The sequence below is a fragment of the Gambusia affinis genome, linkage group LG11 (genome assembly GCF_019740435.1).
Source record: "Gambusia affinis linkage group LG11, SWU_Gaff_1.0, whole genome shotgun sequence".
Taxonomy (NCBI): domain Eukaryota; kingdom Metazoa; phylum Chordata; class Actinopteri; order Cyprinodontiformes; family Poeciliidae; genus Gambusia; species Gambusia affinis.
In genome coordinates, this window is record NC_057878.1 from 16,930,392 (window position 1) to 16,953,472 (window position 23,081).

Below are 23,081 nucleotides of genomic sequence, written 5' to 3' on the forward strand. Positions count from 1 at the left end.
TTATTTTTTTTCTACTCACAAAGAAAAAAACCTGACAATGTCTGTTTTTTTCTGCAGAAATATAAAACTTTTATATTTTTACTCTATTAATAAAACTAATTTTTCACCAATTCTTTGACTCTAGACCTGAGCTGTAACCATTATAAAACATTTTCGAGGTGTTTTGTGTTTACAGTCCATATCTTTAACAAGAAAAATATTTTTAAGCCTTATCATCATGTCCTGTCACTTGTTACATGTTAATATTTACAATCCTTTGCATAAGTATTCACACCTTTAGACTTGTGAATTTTATCATCCCACAACCAACAACTCCAATGCATTTTATTAGTATTTTAAGTGATAGACCAAAAGAAAATCACAAAGTAAAATTTGAAAATGTGTGACGTGCATTTATATTTAGCTCCTAAATAAAATCCAGTGCCTACATAAGTAGATTAATCAATATTAGCATCATATTATAGGTATGCTTAATTCAACATGGCAAGGTCAGCTAGTCAGAGTTGAGATTGGTGCTGCGGTGGAGGCTCATCTTTCCACAGGACAACCACAAACATAAATCCATTGTCAGGAATAGTTTTCGAATGATATTGACTTTAGTCTGATTCATATTCTTTAACAAAATCCAGAAATGAATCTAGTTCAGAAAGACCAGGAATGGAATGTATAGCCATCTGCTTTTGCTCTCCAAAAGCAGATGGCTATACAAAGTAATTTAAAAAGCAGGCTGAATATGCATACATGATATACTTTTTGTATTTTTTATTTTTTTGTTAAAAGAAAAAAAATAAAATTTTCCTTCAAATGGACAATTACACACTAATTTGTGTTTTTATATGTCAAGGGACCCCTTCCCAAAAGTACTCAGAGGTTTGTGGCCAAGAATGACAAAATGTGATAAAGTTTTGGATAAACACTACAAAACACTGCATATGATACTGAGTGGAAACAGGATCTGAGTAAGACTTGTATTAATATGTCTGTTATGTTCTGTGCATCCTATTATCCTTTCGGTTTTTATGTTTTTATATTATCTGTATGTAAACGCTTGGACTTTTCTGTCACTTTGTTGCTGGTATACAGAATTTCCCCTCTGAGAGACAAAAAGGTTATTTCTATTCTATTCTATAAATGTATCAATCTAAACTTTGTTTTTAAGCTGCCATTTAAGCCTGTTCTGTGTGAGGAGTAGTTAGGATGCTGTCCAGATCTTTAGAATAAACGTGCCTGACAGTGAAGAGGCTCACATAAAAATAGATTTCCTGGAAGTCAAAGAGTCAACACACTGAGTTCTTCGATTGCAACGTTAAGGGTCTTGTTCTCAGCAAATAACTGTGTTGTATAGATTTCTAGTATTTTCTCCACTAGCTAGAATTAAATAAATGTTTGAAAGACCAAGATATAATCAAAACATTTTGTATCCTATAGTTTTATTAGAATTATTAGAGCAGGAATATTACCTGTATTTGTTTCCCAGAGAAAAGCATTGTTTTATACAAAAGGATTCTCTAGTAAAGGACAAACAGCTGCCCTGCCCTGATAGCCATGTTCCTCTTCATCATGAAATATAGTGAGGCAACCATAACACGAGGCTAGATGTAGTCCACACCTGCTGGTCCCATTATCCTCCCTCTATATATGCAGCTGTATGTTGCACTACTTATTTCCATGGGTTCACCTCACACTATACACTTAATACATAAAAAAAAATAATTGGTTCTCCAATAACAATTCATTCAAGTTTTTTTGTTTCCTACTCCATTAAAATCATATTAGGGTATTTCAAAATTGACAATGCATCACTACTTTCATTCGTTTAGATGCAGAAACCTTTCCAACGCGTTTCTGGCATGTTGAGGCAGAGCAAGCTCGTTATATTTAGTCAGACACCAAGTCGGCTGCTAATGAATGCTGCTGGCAGGGTGTCTGTGAGCCCCGAGGAGATTACAGGGAACACTGATAATGTGTGTCCTCTCTATAAATGAGGAAGACAGCAACCTAGACAGACAGATCTGCAGACTTTTCCATTTGGATTGTGTCTTTTCTGCCCATACCAACAGGATACATGCTGCTGTTTCCATATAGCTTCTAAAAACACTAATCTTATTTTCATTTGAATCCATGGTGGGAATGTCCATTATGTGGTCAAGGACTTAATGGTTTATGAGTTAAAACACTGTTAGAATTGCTTTATCCTGCTGGTCACTGATCCGTTATGTCAGCTTAGCCGTGCTGCAGAGTGGCTATTGTGATGCTGTTTAGAGCTCAGCGGGTAGAAAGTTTTACTATCATGGCCAAGAGTTTCAACTGCAAATATCCAGCACAAATTGATTCTTCGGTTTCTGTCCTTAAATTGATTTTAATAGGGCCAATCCATTTAAAACATGCCACATCAATTCCATCTATCTATCTACCTATCCATCCATCTATACATTTAGCTCACTATCTACCTGTCTTGTTTGCTAAAAAAAAAAAAAAATATTGTGTAAAGTAGTGTTAGGTGTAGCAAGTTTTTATTGTGTCCTTTTGATGAGTTTTGAAAAAAAACAAAAACATTAAACTCAGTCACTCCTGTTGTAAATGACAAACCTTTTCACAATCCTTACATATGATTTCCCATCCAAACACTGGACTTTGAGGACATTGTTTTAGGTAATGGTTATTAGATAGTGCATGTTGAAAAGTTAACTGTTCTTAGGCTGACCTTTAAACTTAGTGATTTCAGTTGTTTGACACAGATATTTTTGTTCTCTTTCAGGGTCTGACTTTCAGTGTACTACTCACATAATCCCAGTGAAGAATGAAGAAGGAGTGGTGATGATGTTTATTTTAAATTTTGAGTATGTTGTGGATGAAGGAAGTGACCACTCCACCGAGAACATAAGCCCTGCGTCCCCTACAAAGTCAGATCAAAGTGAGTATCAGATATACCAAGAGTTTATTACTGAACTTCTATAAATAGTATCACATCGTTTCATTCTTTGATCGCCTTGTACTACGTCTGAGTGTGCTTAACATTATTACCACTTTCCAATTAGTTGCTCCATAACAAGATTTTCAGCCAGGGTAAAAAAAACAAGAAAAAAAAACTGAATTACAATTTTTATTTTTTTATTTTTATTTTTTTCAGAAATAAATCTTAGAATATTCCACAAAATCATATCTCTACCAAAAGAAATACACCCCCACATCAAGTAAGGTAATCTTGTGGTATTCAAAATATACCTGTGGTCTGCATCTGCATTTTCAGAGCCACAAGGGATTCTTTGGACCTTTCATTAAGGCATTTAATGATTTTTTCTTAAATTGACAAGGAACAAACTGTGAGATATATAGACATCATAACAAATGTAGTTTTTCAGGTATTTTTTCATGGGAGAGTTGTATTGAAATTCCAAAAAAGAATAACACTAATGGTACTGTAATATTTTAGATTACCTTTTCTCTTCATTAGGTGAGAAACTACTAAACGTTACATCATCATTTCATCATTTGAAAAAAATATATCAATATACTATAGAAGAAAAGGTAGTCATTGTAGCCAATGTTTTTTTGCAAAAGTTTTCCGTTTTTAATTTGTCAAAAGGTCATGAACACTTTATTTTTGGGCTGGTCTTGGACTAAAAAGGGTCTTTGGATTCTAAAATTTGGAGACCCCTGTTATAATCTCACAATACTGCAGTCATCTGCAGGCTTTACAATATATATAATGAGGCATTTTCAAAAATGCAAAGAAACTGTTTAAACTGCACTTGTCATTACATTTTAAATTCCAGGCAGCCATGTTAGATTTGTTGATCAAGGTTGGTAAGAAACCTGCAAGTCTCCCACTTTAAATTCCAATTTAGCCGTGTCTTTGTGTAAATTTTTCAAACTAAAATTTGGAAAACATAACTAATTGCATCCTTGAACCAACAGTGCTAACTGATAAGAATGATGTGTTCTTCTTTTGTTGTTCTAATGGCATAAAACAACAAACTGACTAGGTGCTGAATTGCTGTTTTAAAAAGTCTGCCAGAATAGTGTGTACTTACCGTGCGGTGTTGGAATTTGCTAAGAAAAGTTTGAGAACCATTGGCTTATTTTATTATTCAGCTAGCACAGTGTAGCTGACAAAGTTGCTCTAACAAGCCCCATGTGAACACAGGGATAGAATGCTTTGCTCTGCTTGTGTCTTTGTATTTTCTCTTTGGGTGTGTATCAGTTGTGCAAAAACAATGAAACATGCAGTTCAGCAATATTCTTCTCTCTATCTCTAGGGCTCCTTTATTTAGCTTGTGTTGTACCATGTTCACATGTGAATTTTATGTCTCTGCATGCAGCCATGCCCCTGTGTTTTATGCTAGCATTGTTAATCAGAGTTGATGGCTTGTGATGAGGTTTCAAGAAGAGAACCTGTGGGTACATGAGACAGATGAACATATGATGTGACTTTATATTAGTGGAGTCAGAGAGAAAGAGTTTTCACCACACACACACACACACACACACCCACACACACAAACTTACTGTATGACCTTAACATTGTCTTTGACTTTGAATTTCTCTTACACAACAGGAAGGAATTACAGTTGATTTCAGGCTGCGCTCGAGACTTTCCCATTGAGCCTGTATGTGAACTATTTTTTGCAGACTTTGAGTTTCTTTCTGTAGATTATTACAAAATCAAACATAAATATAATTGTTTTAATATATTATTTTAGTTGCAAAAAACCTTAAAATACTATTTATATTGTATATTTCAAGTTTGTATTTACTTGTTAATGGCTTTATATGTTCAAAAGAGATATGTTTTGCAGTTCCATTTATATTTACACACTAATACAAAATATTCAATGCATCAATTGCTTTCTGAAAATATTTTCTGACACTATTGTATATATTGAAAGACTTTTAAAAGTTTGACATCAGCAAATCAGTCTATGCAAGCGTCAGTATCTAAAATTACTCATGGTAAACTAATTTGCTTCTTCTAGCTATCACCAACCACTTTATGACAAACACTGTAAATGGAGTTGGAAAACTGGAGGTCCTCACACCTCATCTTTTAATGTGCGGTCCCATTACAGCAGGGCAATATTGGAACCGCTCTTTTATGAGATGGAGATTAAACTGTAATTGCTGTTAGATGCGTCTCTAACATTGTCTTGGGCTCATATTTCTGAACAAAACAACCACAAAATTGTTGTTCCTGCCTAATTGCTCCTGTTAATGTTTCATTGCAAATATTACCTATAGGATTTAAACAAGCAAGCATTCTGCATTTAACATTTTTTCCTGTTTCCCATGTAACATGTTTTTAAAAAAGCGATTTGGTGTTTGATTTTGTAATCCCCTGTAGCTCAAAACATAGTTATCGATAATCAGTTTTTAGAAAGTGAAGATGTAGGTTTTATACTTTATTAGACGCACCTTGCTAGATGGGGTATTCAACGTGCTCCTTTTAGTCTTCTGGCATAGCACAATACCCTGCTGGAATCAGCTGTTGTGAAGAAGGGTCATAAAGAGATTAACACAATTAGGTACCATGTAAGGTATGTGATGTCCAAAAAATCCTCAGTCTGGACACAAAGTGGCTCAGTAGCAGAGCGGTTGCACCATAAACACAGGCTGAAGACCTCAATTCTGCTGGCCAACTACTGCATGTCTAGTACTCTACCCTCTACTCTTCTTACTGCAAAACTACTAATAAATAAAGGCTACTGTTAGCATTAGTGGCCTTGAAAAGGATACAATGCCAAGTTTGTATTTAAAGGTTGAACTTATGCCAGGAAAATATCTACACATCTTGACACCACCACTACCGGGCTATGAAATGTAGATACAAGGCAGGATGAATCCATGCTTGTCCCAGGGTTCAATGTGTTGGGCAGAGATTGTTTTCCAAATTATTTGTAAAGAGTGGTTATTTTATCTACGTTTTCCCTTCTATTATTATTCTTAAGCTAGTTTGCCCATTCCCCTTTGACCTCATACATCAAAAAGACATTTTTCTTCACACAGCTGCCACTAGACTTTATCTCCATTCTCTCTAAATGAAGAAGATGGTTGTTTGTAACAATCCCAATGAATCAGAAGTTTTAGAAATGCTCCAACCAGCCTTCTTTTTCTTCTCTATTCAGTTTTAACATTCAGTTTTGCTGATTTAGTATTTGGGTTAGTAAGCTATCAAATAAGTATTTCTTATGAGTGAATATGGCTCTAATTATAATTATCTCAGACTCTAACAATTCTTATAGGAGGCTGTACATGCCACAATTATTTGCTAATAAGCATAACACTTCCGTGAACTGGGCCATGCTAAAATACTGTGGTTCAATGGGATTGCAATTAAAAAAATATGTATTTGATTTGAACTCCCTTTTGCCACATGTCCCCCTGGGCAATGCACTTAATCTCAAGTTCCCTACTGATTTGCAAAATGGTGTATGAATGTCTGCATGCTTGTGAGTTTGGCTGGTTGAATGTGGCTCTAGTGTAACAGCACTTTAAAGATTCAGTGTGACTAGAAAAGGGCAATGCAAGTCCAGTCCAATTTTAGCAAAAATGTAATAATGAAGTAAACTGTCCAATATGTAATTGAATACATATTATAAATGCTGAAAATGTAACAACAAAAATGGTTTGTCATAGGGGACTATTAGTAGGTAATCAACATTATGCCATTTATATATTTATTAACTTACAACTTAAAGCTCTTTGAACAATGAGGAAATTGTTCTGAACTAACCTCATTCTGATGACCTATACATTTATTTTGTTATATGTCATATGTTCATTTTGTTTAGTGTTGACAACAGCTGTAAATGGATGCTTTTTCTTGTGTTGAATGCATTTCAAGTTAATGTCATACACACTTCAGTGTTTGGTGGATGTACTATTGAACTTTAAATGTCAGTTCAGTGCAGAAAAATGATCAGTATATTGACTTTTTTTTCTCATTTGATAGGAAAGAGCAGATTCTTTCGCTTCCGTCAGGTTGCCTTGAGCCTGATGAATACCAACAAGCAATCTCTTCCACAAGAGGACCCAGACGCCGTGATGGTGGATTCTCCCAAAGGAGATGAGGATTCGGTGGCCTTGGAGAGCTTTCCTTCACCCACAAAGAGCATTTGCAGTCCTACTGAGGCCAATGATACGCGTGCCCTCATAAGTTCTAGCCACCACTCTTCCCAGGCTAGCATTGGCCCTGAACCACTTGATCACTCATCCCTTAAAGTCCCTTGGGAAAAGCTGTATCAGACGGAGCCTCACCAGTCCTCCACCTCCTTGTCAAACACCTTCCCCAGAGGCAGCACTGGCAGCATGAGGAGAGCCTCATCTATCCATGAAATTGAGGGCTGTAGCTCCAATTCAAAAAGTGTATTTAGGGACCGACATATAAGTGAAGGTACGATTTCTAATTAGAGACATTAGTTAACTCAGGCTGTGAGGTATCCGAAGTGGAAAGATTGTATAACCTGGTTAGAAACTCACATTAAATCAAATAAATGAACTGGCTTGGAGAGTTTTTGCAAAGAAGTTACCGACTCATTAAACTTGGGAGGTAAATTCTTAATAATGCTTAAAAAATACGTAATAGTGCCTGAAAGCAATGTAACTGAGATGCAATGGAGAATTGGGAGAGAAATCTAGATGCAAAGATAAGTCTTACTATACAGAAGTTTTTGAGAATTACTTTTAATAATAATTGTACAGTTTAAGAAAACTAGTTATAAACTAGGGCTGCACAGTAGCGCAGTTGGTAGCACTGTTGCCTTGCAGCAAGAAGGTTCTGGGTTTGATTCCCGGCCCGGGGTTTGCATGTTCTCCCTGTGCATGCGTGGGTTCTCTCCGGGTACTCCGACTTCCTCCCACAGTCCAAAAACATGACTGTTAGTTTTTTCTTAGTTTCCATAATGTTAAGTGATATAGCAATAAAATGGCTATATTACGTCATTTATTTATATATGAAAAATAATAAGCCTATTAGCCAAAGGTTGATTGAAATTTGTTCAACCTATTGAGTAAACTGATATCTAAAAAAAAAAAAAACATTGTCCCATCAGCAAAACAAAAATGAATGTTGGAATATGAATATGAAATATAATCAAAGTAGTCACATTTTATGTAATGGATTTATGTTTTTTTGTTGTTTTTCTCTCCCCTTTTCCAAAGTAATTTTGCTTGTTCATTATTTTCTTTTAGTGTTTGAGTCTGTCAGCCGATTTATTCATTTTTTTCCTCCTATTGCTATTTTATGTATGATCTTACTTTAGATTTTTTTTACATTGGCTTTTCACTAAACTTAAGTTTTTGCTCTATGAAAGCTTCTCTTAAAAAGGGAAAGTACATCAACAGCTCTGTAAAAAGATTATGCCGATTGAATTTAAATTAAAACTGCATGTCCTGCAGATACGTTTACCAATGTGCACCAAAGGGACATGTGATATCTTGATGTCTTGAAGCAAACATAATGTGGAAACTGAAGAAAGGAGTTTGAAAAAAGGCAAACAGGAGCTGATTATTTTTCTTTTATCTTCACACCAATGCATATTTTAAATATCAGAAAAACTCAATTTCTAATAACTCAGTTGTAAACATAAGCTAATCATTATTGTAGTAATATTTTTGAAAGCACATAAAATAAAGGTCTGGACTGATCAGAATACTTAAATGTTTTGTTGAGGACTTCTGAAACTCCTGCTGGACTGTGTAAGTGTCAACACTTTTCCCCAATCCTTGAGATTTTGCTTTTAAGATGCTAACATTAATGTCTGTAATCAGACATTAATCAGAGTTTTTTTCCACCAAGTACCTTTCTTGCGAAAACACATACATTATTTCCATTATTCTGTTGTAGCTACTAAAAGTCTTATAGCTAACACAGGAAGTGTTAAAATTTGCAAAAGTGTGTAAACCCCCAAAGAGCTGCTGGAGAACATTTGCTAAATGTTGATCTAGTGGGAGGTGCATTCTTTTTCTTCTACTTGTTTTTTGTATGAAACTGCTCCACCTGATAAACTTTTGTTCTGAAGGTGGCATCTTTAAGGGAATATTTAAAAAATATATATCTGAGAGAAAATCATTTAGTATAAACATATTTCAGTCTCTGTTATGTCATCTTAGTACAAAAAAGTTGGAGGAAAAATGTTTGTGATTTAAAGTTCCTTCAATTTTAAGTTAGTCCACATTAGAGAAACAACAGGAGATCATTTTACTATTATGATTTTAATGTGCGGAAAGATTTCTTTATGCTCTGTTAAAAAGATTAACTTGGAAAACTATTAGTTTTTAATTGTTCGATTACTAAGATTCATTAGGGTTTTTTTTATGATTTTATGAAAGAAAATTAATTAGATTTTTCCTAAAGATGATGAATTTGCCACTAAGACAAATGCTGTCTTCCCTGAATCACCAGGCCCTTTCAACCATGTGAAGTCCAGTCTGCTCGGCTCTACCTCTGATTCAAACATTAACAAGTACAGCACCATCAACAAGATCCCCCTGATTGCGCTCAACTTCACGGAAGGCACCGATAAGAAAGCTCATTCTCCCCCAGCCTCTGAGAAAGCCATCATAGCACCAAAAGTCAAAGACAGAACTCACAACGTCACAGAAAAGGTTACACAGGTGAGATTAAAGATTTTATCTTCAAGATAAAATCTTCAAGATTTTATCTTGAAGATAAAAAGAACAGGCTGAACTCTGGCCCATTATTCTAAAAGCCGATAAGTGTTCCACAAGAATATATAGAGCTGCAAGAGCAAAATGACCCCATTCTGTTTTTGCAGTCCTGATTTGGAGATCTTATACCTTATTCTCAATCCGTATTCTGGGTAGAACTTTAGTTTTGTATTGTGTCTGAGAAATATTAAATATGTTGTTATGGGAAAGACCCATGAAGACTTCCTGTGAAATCTGCACTTAGGTCTTTTGAAACAAAAATAAGATAAGAAAGACATAAAATATGAAATTGTTTGAGATGTCAAACATTCACAGATTTTTTTATATCTCAAACCTGCTCACATAGCCAGAATGATTTTTAACCACACACACAGTGTGTGTGGTTTTGTCAGCTGAAGCAAGAACATGGGTAAATTATGATGGGCAATGCTAACATGACACAAGTGGAGGATTATTTAGTCTAGTGACTGATTCATAAGCTGCACTTTAAACAGACATTTTAGTTAGCATTGTGAAAAAAGTGCAGTTTGTTACTGCAAACAAGTGATTGCAACACTAAAGATATCTTACTCCTTATTAGGATAATACTGATTACACACATTTTGCTCTCTTCTTTCTTTTCCCCCCACAATGATCGCATCACTCTTTGTAAGCTTTAACATTTTAACCATTGTGGGTGCTGAGGTGGCGAAATTCCACCCAGCCAGCCAAATATTGGCATGCACGCATTAATGTATAATGCAACAATGACAGATTTGACATTGCACAATTTTGTTTGTGACATGCTTAGAAAATCCTATGCTTAAACTTCTTTCAACATACATGCCACCATCTTGATTAAATACTTTCTTACACTTTGATGTGAGGTTTTGAGGCACTGCTTAATGACGGGTGGCATGGCCAAATTTATAATTCATGTGCATGTGCTGAGAAGAACAGACCAAAGAAAGAGATCAAGGGCCCCAATTATTGCTCAAACGCTATTTTCTGCTTTTAGAGAATCCCATCTTTGTCTAACATTTGAAAATAAACTAAAAGGAAATGAGAGAACAACTCATCCCCCTGAACACCTATGACAAACTACAGTCAAGTCAGAGTTCATCTGTCTTAAAAAGAAATCAATCACGTTTTGCTCATTAAAGAGACTGCATGACAATATTTCTTTTTTCCTCAGTTAATCATGTGACCAGTGAATTAGTTGATTTATTGTTATCCTTTAGGTCCCTGAATTGTTAAAATTGATTTAACCTGTCAGAACTTTACTAGAAATTAAATTCTACAATTCTATAGTTCAATAGCAGTGAGAGGAGTCGTGTTAAACTGTCTCTTTTTCCACTTCTCCAGGTTCTTTCCCTTGGAGCCGATGTACTTCCAGAGTACAAACTGCAGGCGCCTCGCATTGATAAGTTCACTATCCTCCACTACAGCCCCTTTAAAGCAGTATGGGACTGGCTGATCTTGTTGCTGGTCATCTACACAGCAATCCTCACTCCTTACGCTGCTGCTTTCCTACTCAATGACCAGGAGGAGCAGATGAGACGTGAATGTGGCTACTCCTGCAGCCCTCTTAATGTAGTGGATTTGATTGTGGACATCATGTTCATCATTGACATCCTCATAAACTTCAGGACCACCTATGTTAACCACAACGAGGAAGTGGTTAGCCATCCAGCCAAGATAGCGATCCATTACTTCAAAGGCTGGTTCCTCATCGATATGGTTGCAGCGATCCCCTTTGATCTTCTGATCTTTGGCTCGGGATCGGATGAGGTCTGTTGTTTTTAATGTGTAGTCTGTATTTTTGTACCCATTTATAATGCCTTTGAGCTTTTCTCACATCATCTATGGGATGTTTGCTCTATTAACTGGACCAGTTCCCAAGGGGAGTTCCTTAAAGCCGGAATTTTCCTCTGGGATATGAAAGGATTACTTCAAATTTGATGTTTTTCTCCCTTAGTGTATTTCTTTATATCTCCTTTTTTTCTGAATGGTCCTCATTCTGGTATCCATTTACATGGATTAATGGCTTACCAAATCGCAATCAATGGTGCATTTATGTGAGGACCTGACCAGAAGAGTTATGTACACAGCTGGCCACGTTAGATGGTCATTGGCTGGCTGGCTGCCATCTCTGTTGGCTTGTTTGTCTGGCAGGAGATTTCCCCTAAGGCTCTGGATCCAATTCAGCACTTTATCGTGCTTTGTGGCCACTCCATTACACCAGAAAAGCTCCTGATTATAGACAATAATCATCTTTTCTATCACTGCTGCTGCTAGTGCTGAGTCATTTCACTGGATCACAACAAATCTAAAAGGAAATGGATTTCTAGATTTTTTTCCTTTCACAAAAAGAAAAAAAAAGGTTGCAAATTGTCACTGTAATTGACACATTATGATGACATCTTAGTTCACAGCTTCTATTTATAGCTTCTCAGCTTTAGTGTTTATACATTTTAGACTGATCATGAGAAATTCAACTGAGCTTCATTCTCACTCACGAAGGGAACACAAGGAAAGCAGATGGTTTTTATGAGGCTCATTTAATTTAGAAGCTTAATAAGACAGCTATATCCTATAAATACTTATGGCAAACATTAATTTTAGAAAAAGATGTGTAAAATGTGACTAGAGTCGCACCAAAAGACTGATATAGTAAGAAATGTAGATATATCATAGAAACATTATATACATTCAGATTGACTGAAGAGAAATTTCCAAGTTTTGCTAAGGATTATTATATAGCGTCTGCAGCTTTCTGCCCTAATTGGCCTGTATTTAGCTCCATTGATCATTTAATTAACTCTGATCAGCAGCTCAGTTCAATACAGGAAAGTATAACACTATCCATGTAGTGGATACCACTGACATGTTTATTTTGTTCCTGGGTTCTTACGTTGCTGGATCTTTCGGTATTACAGCTCTTTATCTATGTCACCACATCTGAGGGTGTACTGACCCTAACTTTAGTCAAATCAAGTATCACTCAACCATGATACTTTATACTGTGTTATTATGCATTTCATTCTTTGTCTATGTATAAGATGACATAATTTCCAGAAAAGTGCAGACTGACTGTAATTTGAATTGACAATGCTAACATACAGACTACTGTCACGTAAGTGCTGACAATCTTTCTTCATGTGGATTTTCTGCAGACAACCACGCTCATTGGCCTGCTAAAGACAGCGAGGCTCCTACGATTGGTGCGTGTTGCAAGAAAGCTGGACCGTTACTCTGAGTATGGAGCTGCTGTTCTGATGTTGCTCATGTGTATCTTTGCCCTAATTGCCCACTGGCTGGCCTGTATATGGTATGCTATCGGCAATGTGGAGAAACCCTACCTAGAGCACAAGATTGGCTGGCTCGACAATTTGGCATTGTCCATAGGGAAGAGATACAACTACAGCGATCCTAACTCTGGTCCCTCCATCAAGGACAAGTATGTCACCGCCCTTTACTTCACTTTCAGCAGTCTCACAAGTGTGGGCTTTGGGAATGTTTCCCCCAATACCAACTCAGAGAAGATCTTTTCCATATGTGTCATGTTAATTGGTTGTAAGTATTGCTGCTTATCCATCTTTGTTTTTTCCTCATTTACATTTAACCCTCTTAATTTTATTAGGCATAAGCCTTGATTAATGTGTCTCTGTTTAAATTATGTTCTAAGTTTCAGCACCTGTTTTGATCAGTGTCTTTATTTCAGCCCTCATGTATGCCAGTATTTTTGGAAACGTCTCTGCCATCATCCAGAGACTGTACTCTGGGACAGCCCGCTACCATGCTCAAATGTTACGGGTCAAGGAGTTTATCCGCTTTCACCAGATCCCAAACCCTCTCAGGCAACGGTTAGAAGAGTACTTCCAGCACTCATGGACCTACACCAATGGCATTGACATGAACACGGTAAATAAATAATAAAAAAAGAATAACCAACCAACCAAAAAATAAATAAATAAATAAAAAGAAATACTTGCCTTTATCCGTCCTTGCAATAATGACTGTTTAGGATGCTAAAAAGAGCTTTCTTTCTTCCCTTTGCTCTGCATCTGGACTGTCATCTCTTCATTGGTAAGAGCAGGAGGTACATCCATTTGCTCCATTTGTTTTGTCAATAATCTCTTTGAATATCCCTTTAAGAAAATACATAATCGTATTTCAAAGCCATTTAATTCATGTTATTGGAGTTATGTTATATATTCATGGTAAATTTTAATATTTTATTCAGAGCTAAAAGGGTTTTGTTTTCTTTTTATTAGAGCTTTATTTAGAAAGCTACTTGGATTGGTAAAAATGCTTAGTAATTCGGATAAATAATATAAATTATGTTTACTTTATTTTCCCACCACAGTACTATTACAGTACTTTTTTTTACATTTTGCTAAATCCTGATTGGAAATAATCCATATCATTACAGATTGTTATGTTGTCATAAGTGGTTAATGTCTTAATTGCTGTAGATAACTTGATTTACCATAAATCTAGTAGTGGGAGCTGGACGGTTCAGTTTGTTGTACATGTGCAATATGTGAACAAGTGCAACCAACTGACTTTTGTAAGTGTAAAGCAATGTAAAAAGATTATTACAAAGGCTTAATGGAAAAGTAATAATTTAGTTTTACCCTATTTAACTGTTTTCTCTGACTGGAAATATATTTTATGATCTGCTATTAAAACAAGATGAAGACATCTTTAACATTGGAGTTGTTTTAAGATGGTCCACTTTGGTCTTAAGCTGCTTTCATGCCCAACCGCTTCAGTCTTTGGAGCTATGTAAGCTAGATTACCCCTGAATGAAGATGCCTGCTCAAAATATAAAATGTTTGACATCTGAGATAAAAAGTTATGCATGTTGGTCAACGTTTTGATCAACAAATTTAAAAAAAATTAGAAAATATAAAGGAACTGTTTCATTTGTCTGAAACAAATAATTTCACTGCAAGAACATTTTACTTAAATCCATTAAAGATTAAAATCTATTTAGTTTGTTGGTGCAGCACACAAACATTGGCTAACCAAAGTACTACACAAATTTAGTTAGATATATATTACTTTATATTAATAAAATTTATAAATCAGCTCAGTTCCATATTGATTAAACAATAGCAATCATCTTTGACTAAAAGTCAGTCATGTTAGATAGATAGAGATTTAAACTAAATAATTACCTAGATACCTTAAATTCATCTAAGTGCCCAATGCCTTTCCCCAGGAAATGTTTTATTTTTTTCAAACTGGCCAATTTTTATTTTTCCATTTACATTGTGATATATTGTTTTATATTTTAAGTTGAAAACTTACTATTAAAAATGTTTGAACTGGATTAGTAAAATAAAATGATCATCATTTTGATTTAGATAATAGAATTATTGAGCAAAATGACAATGAAATGAGAAAATATAAACACATTAGTGCTTTTGGCTGCTGGAATGTTTACAAAGTACACAATCTGCACACCACAAACAGAGCAGGCGTTTCCGTTTCCATGTCAACTACATGATGGTCTGTCCTGTCTGAGGACCCAGATGATTTCTGATGAGCTATTTACTATTTTACAGTAGTATAGTTTGTGAAATGACAGAATTTTCATGGTTTCACAAAATATGTTATGATTTGCATATAGTGTTGGATTCTTTCTCAGTTGTATTGTACTATCTTCAAATCTCAGTGCCATTTTCTTCCTTAGCGAAAGTGCAGTTATTTATCTTGCAACTGAGGACAGCTTCCACTTTGTAGGATATAGCTTATTAAAACATTTCTGTATGATAAACTATTTTTGAGCATTTTGCTGACAGAGTTGTTTGTGTGTCACAGGTGTTGAAAGGTTTTCCTGAATGCCTGCAGGCAGATATCTGCCTCCACCTTAACAAAAATCTTCTAGAGAACTGTAAAGCTTTTCAAGGGGCAACCAAAGGGTGCTTGAGGGCCTTGGCCATGCGCTTCAGAACCACTCATGCTCCTCCTGGAGACACTCTGGTCCACAGCGGCGATGTTATAACAGCTCTCTACTTTCTGTCCCATGGCTCAATTGAGATACTAAAGGATGACATTGTGGTAGCCATTCTAGGTAAATATACATTTTAATTGACTATTTTTACTGCAGTTTTGCAAAATCCATTCTAGCTCTTTTTATTTGGATGGATGGATGGATGGATGGATGGATGGATGGATGGATGGATGGATGGATGGATGGACTGCAATGCTGTGGGCAGTGTAAACTGAGTTGCATAAAGATTGTATTTGTCTGACCTTTTGCTAGACAGTTGAATGATTTATGCATGTGGTGACAGTCTCTGTTCAACATTAAGTCCACAACTCTTGCAATAAGTGATTATCTGCAAAATGCCAATATTACCTCCTGTAACAGGAAACACAGTGAAACCTCTGAAAAGAAATTTTGGCATTTGTAAATTTAAATTTTTCATGTAAAAGCTGTTTTCCCATGAACACTGAAAGAAATCAAACTATTGATCTCCTTAGGGATGAATAAAGTACATTCTATTCTATTCTATTTTATTCTATTCTATTCTAATATGCTGCAACTCCCCAATCACACCTATCAGAAATGGGAAACACAATCAGAATAACAGTCATTTTTGTAATAACAAAAAGCTAGAAGTATTTCATCAAATACATAACACAAAAGAGTAACTCTAAAGACACTAAAACCACTTGTTGTAGCACACAGGATACAGACAATGGAGAAATGGTAGAGGTGGAAAATATTATTCATTTGAAGAAGTAACCACTTCCTTTAGGATACCAGGAAAATTATTAGACGATTCTCCATTTTATGGAAGACAGCTTTCTGTGGACTCACTTTCCAACACAACTCCCACACATTTAGGCAAGGCTGTATGTATCAAGTTCAGGTCAGGGACTTTACAGTCTGTGCTAGCAATCACATCACTGTCACTGCACTTGAATGTAATAATAAATTGTTCCCTGGCTGGAAACAATTCATAATAATGTGCATCACACTAACATTATACATATTTATGTTGCATGGTACAACAGCTTTGTCTCATTTAGGCTGCAAAAAATAGCATTACACTTCTCATCTCTTTGATGGCTGTGTAAGGGAGAGCCAACACACTGTCATCGGTTTCTTTGCTGATATTGTGACAGCCGCAGGAAAAGCAGGAAAACCACAGCAGGGTAGACAGCTCACATGCAGCAGCAACACATGAAGTCTACTGATAACACAAAGCCAGGTTTGCTAGAGGAGTACAGCCTGGTGGCTCCGGAGGTTAGCACATTTACCTCCTGAGCCATTCTCTTCCCAGCTGTTTGGTGGTAAGAGAAATTCTGGATATCAATGCAAAATTCTGATTTGTAAAAAAAAAAAGAAAAAAATATTCAGATGTGTTCAGTTAAAGTTTCCACTGTATCCCCAAATGTCTTTGTACTTAAGACAGTTATTTGACAACTAATAGTTGACATGAAAACAAATATCTTGATTACTGTAAAATGCAATTCCAGCTTTAAGTCTTTAAGGATACGTCTTGACAAGATTTGCACACGTTTTGCCATTTTTTTTCTTTGCAAAACATCAGAACTTAAGTCAGATTATAAGGATCGCCAAACATCAATTTTCAGCTTGTGCCAAACATCCTTAATTAGAGTTAGGTGTCTGTGTAGCGTGTGGCAACCTGCATGTGGGGTGGGATTTGGCTTCTTTACAGCAATTGAGCAAACTTGCCAGTTTTCTATAATGGCAACATTTCTGTAAGGGCTGACTAATAGTTATCAACACATTTCCCCAACTGACTTGTGGTTCTATGCAGATACTCCAAAGTTACCATGGGCCTCTTAGCTGTTTTTCTGGATAATGCTTTCCCTGTCTTGGTCTGCAGTTTTGACAAAAGCTTTCCATTGTCAGATGACTTGTGTGAATAACGCTCTGATATAAGGGGTTGTTACATGAAAATGTGAAAAAAGTTCCTGTAAGGTACTATATGCTGCGGTCAACTTTTTTTCCTCTAATTTGGAGACTTGGAATGCTATGGGGGGTTTTTTCTATCCTCATTAAGTCTCTATACCTTATACTGGATATGCTCATAGTGCCCAGAAAATTTTTCTCCCCTATTAATGCTGCAAAGCTGGTTGCATTGGTGTGAAATTAGTCTGCTGCACTAACGATTCTCTAAATCCTTGTGTTGAGAGCTGCTTGGTGACAGTGGGGAGAAATGTATCACTCTGTGTGCGGTTTGCCTCTGCGGTAGAAAGGTGTCTGGTGTGTGCTGTGATCGGAGCACTAGCTGCCAGCGTATCATATCTCTTTTTCCTGAACCCCTGCTTACACAGTTGGCATTTAGTGAACCCCACACTGCAACAAAGGTATTTTTCATGATGGCCTTTAGACTAGACCTCTTGTCCTTTGCAGAAATGGGTCTCTATTTAAGTAGAAGGGATGTTTTTGTACCACCTATTGAAAACTAAGCCTATTATACAGCAGATTCGGTGATATTATGAGAGTTCGCTGAAGAACTGGCTTTATTGTGCGCTGTCTCCAACTCAAATATTTCCTTTGAAGTGCACAACAAGTAATGTGTGTCAATCACCAGCAGCCCTCTCTTTTACCACACATCAAAGTTGCTTTGTGTTAGTGCTTATTCCTCAGAATGAATAATGGATCAAAGATAGAAAGGCAGCTGATGCCCAGGCCTTGGGAGAACATCTTCAGAGAGAGGAGACCCAGTTTGATTTTCATTAACCACAAAAAAGAAGCACCTCCTCTGCCCTTTGGAGATAAACAACAAACAGTTAGATGTCCCACCGGAAATCTAACACAAATTCTTCTGTGTAAGCACATAGATAAAGAGGAAGTATTTCTCCCTTTTGCTAATTTTATCTCTTGTGTACCCTTGACAGGAAAAAATGATATATTTGGAGAAATGATCCATCTTTACACCACACCTGGGAAGTCCAATGCAGATGTGCGTGCTCTGTGTTACTGCGACCTGAGTACCATTCAGAGAGAAGACCTACTGGAGGTGCTGGATATGTACCCAGAATTCTCTGACTATTTCTTCAACAACCTGGAGCTTACCTTCAACCTCAGAGATGATCCAACAAAGGTTAAAATGCTTAAAGCCGTTTAAGGAAACACACAGATTCACTCATAAGTTTGTGTATGCTCCTTATGTTTATCTGTGTCATTATTTTTTTGGCCATTCATTTTACATTTGAACCCTTCTTCTTTTGCTGTGGAATTACATAAAAAATTTCAACAAATTACTGAAGTGAGTACTAAAATCAAGAAATAGATGCTTGAGTTTTTTTCTTCAGCTTGCTAAAATTTAACCACACAGTTACCCTTCAAGAAATTCCAACTTATGCACCCAACTCAGTTTTTTATTTTTTTTAAATAAAAAGAGTTGTATGCTTTATCTTCAGTCTGACCCACTAAAACAAATGCTTAAAAGTAATTAAAATATGTATGACTTTTTTGCCAGTTATGAGCATACTTAGACTTCTGAACAGAAAGGTGTTTTGTGTTTTCAACTATTGAACATTTGTTAGATTCTAATACTGTATTTTTGAACAACTTCTGAATTATCAAAAATATTCACCATTTTATTTAGTTAATTCAATCTACTCTTTTTAGTCTGTTGGTGTCCAAGAGGGTGATCCAGATGCTGATGATAATAGAAGCATGAAAAGAAGAATCTCGTTCACCCCAGATATACCTACAGGTTAGAAAAGACTTGCAAGGCATGCACAGCTATTAGAAATGTGCTCTTTATTGTTGTTTTTTAAGAATCTGTGATATATGTGGAATATACCCTGTGTTTTTCGCACTGACTTCCCGATTAATTTCCCCCAGAGGAAAACAAAGAAGCAGAGAAGGATATTCAAAAAGAGAGTGGCTCTAACTCATGCCTGAAAAAGTGCTCAGTGGCCCTGGGTTCTTCCTCACTCAGTGTTCCAGTCCTGGACTCAGACCTTATTGTGAGAGACGGCTTAGACAGAAGACCATCTATAGAAGGTAGCATAACCTATTTATAACTGTAGTGCAGAAATAATTTTATCTGCAAGCTATTTCTGAAAATTTACTGGGTTCGAAGTGGATATGACCTTAAAGATGAATGTGGTGTGTGATTTTAAAAAATTACTTTGACCTCCCAATTTTTTTGACAAATGTCTTGGCATTGATTTTTTTTTTCCCCAGGAAGTCAGACTTTCTTGTGCTCTTTTACAACTCTATTGATCGTTTGTTCTCTAGGTTTTCTGAAGGTTCCCAAAGCTTTCTTTGGAGTCACTAATTGCTTGTCTGGTTTTCACATCAGAACATGACAGCTGATTGTGCAGTGTGTGCTTAATAACTGATGAAACCGGGCAAATGGAGGACACAAAGGAAAAAGTATCAGGCTTGAAAAAACTATCAGCAGTGAAAAGTCTTAATAAGCGGAGGGGAAAAAGTCTAACAAAGCTTTGAAACAAGACTTGAGAGATGAATCCTCCTTCACATGACGCTAATACCCATTTGGAAATCATCTATTATAGAATAATAGAATAAAATTGTCAAACTCTGTCTAGTAGTGTTCGTTAATTTAACTAACAGTTTTGACAATCAGCTCATCAGATATCAAAAAATTGAATCCAAAATTAAATTGGTCCTTTGCAAAGCTGTCTGTTATGTGTGGACACAATGCTGGTTCACCTGTTTGGATTAAAAGGAGCTTTTTTACGAGTGAATGATTCATCCATCATAATTAGGTGGACTAACACACATACAAGAATAATTCTCTAACAATCGACTGGTACAAAGTTAAAAATTATTGATGAATGATTGCAATACTATCAACTAAGAGACCATGAAAGGTTACAATAAGTTATTGCTTTTTTGGAAGTGATGCGTAAAGAAATTCAAAATTATTTAAAACTTTGCACAGGACTGTAAATTGATTCCTCTGAGTTATTAGATACAGGTTGCTAATTCCAGAAAAGAGACACTTTTGCCTTCAAAACTGCCTAAATTCTTTGCAAAGATTTTGAAAGTTTCTGCACAGCTAAAGTCAATTAGTGAACTTCTCCTGAAAACACACAAGAAACCAGAGTGAAAACAGAAAACAGTAACCTTAATTCTCTCAAATAGCAGACTTTAACTATAAGTGGGCAATGTCTGTTTTGTTACGCTTTGGTGCTATTCGGTAACATTTTACAAAGTAGAGTGATGGATGCATTAAACAAACATTCTGCTTATGTCCAGGTTTAAAACAAGGAGGTTTTTGTTGAGTAGACAAATGAGCTAATTTGAAAGGGTTGAACTGAAAATATTAGGTAGATATTTGTTTATCATTACACCCCTGCAAAAAAGTATTTATTATAATCTAAAATATGGACCCTAAAGGCAACCTGTTTCAGTCATCTTGAGGTCCTTTCTCAGAAGAAGTTATTCTCTCCTTTGAAGGCAGTTGGAGATCTGAGTGAAAAGAAATCTGAAGACTGGTCTGTATTTAATCTGTGCAACTCATGCTTTGACAAACCCACCTGCAAAGAACACTCTTTCAGATAAAATTGTTGAACTAGCCTGGTCGCTGTTTAAACCCACAAAAGGGGGCACAGCACATATCACAGGACAGCCGGCAGGAAACTGCCGTGTGCCCAGCAGAGATAACAACAGGACAAACATTTGTTGCAGAGTCCACCTGCAACAAAAGCTTGATAGATTACAAGGACAAACCTACACACAGCTCTGGAGCAAAGATTAATTACGTTCTATTTTGGTTTTCTTTTTGTGTGGTGAGAACGTTGTTCTGAGCCACATATGAAAAATGTAAAGCACATGTGTTGGTGTGGTTGTCCAGATCTGCGCTGTGATAAATGGGCCTGTAAGAAGCCTGAGGACTACCTGGATGAGTCAGCACAGATCCAGGACCTGAGAGAGGACGATAATTCTGCCAGCGAAATCACATACGGCGAGGTAGAACAACGCTTAGGTCAGCTTCAGGAGCACTTAAACAGGTACAAATTTTTAGAGTCTGCAAAATGGTCCATCTGAATTTTTCTGCCATACTCTATGAATTAACTGAAGACTAAACTTTATTTGTTCATACAAACGTGATATGTTTTTTTGTTTTGTTTTTCAACAATGATATAAATAGAAATCTGTGTGGATTTTTTTTTCCTATTCATTCTTTTAATGAAGTGGAGGTTGCAGCTGCTGTCTTTGTAGGACAAAAATCTCAGGGCACCTATATTTATATGTGGTGAGGCACAATAGCAAAGAGTGAGAATTAATCTAAATAAAAAAAAATAAGTACAAGCCTAACATAGCTAAAAGTTGTTGAAGTGCATGCAAAATTTACAAAGTTAGATGCTAAAGCTATATGTAAATAAAAACTGAACAAGTTACAAGTAATTGTCAGGCAATGTGAATTTACCCTCTAGAAAACAGGTCAGCTGGTGCTGAGGTTAATGTCTAGAGATTTTCCAATGATTAATGGTTTAGGTCAGGGTTAGAAAAACTTATTATTGCTCATTTAGCTTTACAGATTATACATCATCTTCACACAGGATCTATGGTGATGAATTTCTAAGGACATTATAGGTTATAAGATGTGGTGAGGCCATTATTTGTCTCCAAATAAGTGGATTGTCTGAATTCTTGTGACTTAACTTAAAGTTTTGTATGTTTTGTACTTACATTTGGGTCTCTACTGCTTCTAGAAATAGTCCAAAAAAAAAAAAACAACATTCAGATACTGCTTAGAGCATCCTTACTGGATCTAATTCTTCTGCTTCTGAGTCTGACTCAGGGTCAAAGATGAGGTTGTACGATTGTTGTGCATTTGTTTGCAGCCACTTTCACATGCATAAAGTGTGAGCATAAGCGTTGATTTGGGTGGCATGGCCAACAACAGCTTAATTGCATAAAATGACGAGAGGGCCTAAAACAGCTCATTCTGAACCAAGGAAGTGAAATGTTATCTGAGAATGATGTCTTGCAAAAGATGTGATTAATGTGTTTTGAATAGACTTATGGGCAATGCAAAATTGAAGGATGCATCATAATAAGTGCCCATCAACTTTTTTAAACCCTATGTATGACAATGCATAAGCGAGAGGATAGTTCCAAAAATGTCCTAAATTTCAGACTGACGTAACAAATTTGTGCTACGAAAGAAATTCCAAAAATATATTTTTCGTAAATGTTTGCATCATGAGGTAAAAACACTGAAATTACAAACGCAATTCACACAAACTATAAATCTGACAAGGGGTAACTAAACACAAGATGATTCATATCTCTAACAAAACTTGGACATGCACCCTAAATACAAACTGCTAACATAGAAAAAGCTACTTAAACTAAATAGTACACATTTATGCCTCTTTAGCGGGAGGTAGCAGTGCAATCCGATAAGCCCCTTTTGTGTTTAGCTGCTTTCAAACCTGGCCACCATTTTGGT

At 36.1% G+C, this 23,081-nt stretch overlaps 1 protein-coding gene across 1 annotated transcript in view; it reads left to right on the top strand.

The window, feature by feature from the left end:
* LOC122839709 (potassium voltage-gated channel subfamily H member 7-like) overlaps positions 1 to 23,081 on the top strand; it is a 41,246-nt gene that overhangs the window by 12,481 nt on the left and 5,684 nt on the right. Inside the window, exons 3-13 of the mRNA XM_044131547.1 lie at positions 2,759 to 2,914; positions 6,950 to 7,390; positions 9,401 to 9,612; positions 11,011 to 11,436; positions 12,822 to 13,221; positions 13,370 to 13,569; positions 15,478 to 15,730; positions 18,538 to 18,743; positions 19,274 to 19,361; positions 19,493 to 19,654; positions 21,477 to 21,633. Of these exons, the coding sequence (XP_043987482.1) occupies positions 2,759 to 2,914; positions 6,950 to 7,390; positions 9,401 to 9,612; positions 11,011 to 11,436; positions 12,822 to 13,221; positions 13,370 to 13,569; positions 15,478 to 15,730; positions 18,538 to 18,743; positions 19,274 to 19,361; positions 19,493 to 19,654; positions 21,477 to 21,633 (2,701 nt within the window). The remainder of the gene's footprint in view (positions 1 to 2,758; positions 2,915 to 6,949; positions 7,391 to 9,400; positions 9,613 to 11,010; positions 11,437 to 12,821; positions 13,222 to 13,369; positions 13,570 to 15,477; positions 15,731 to 18,537; positions 18,744 to 19,273; positions 19,362 to 19,492; positions 19,655 to 21,476; positions 21,634 to 23,081) is intronic.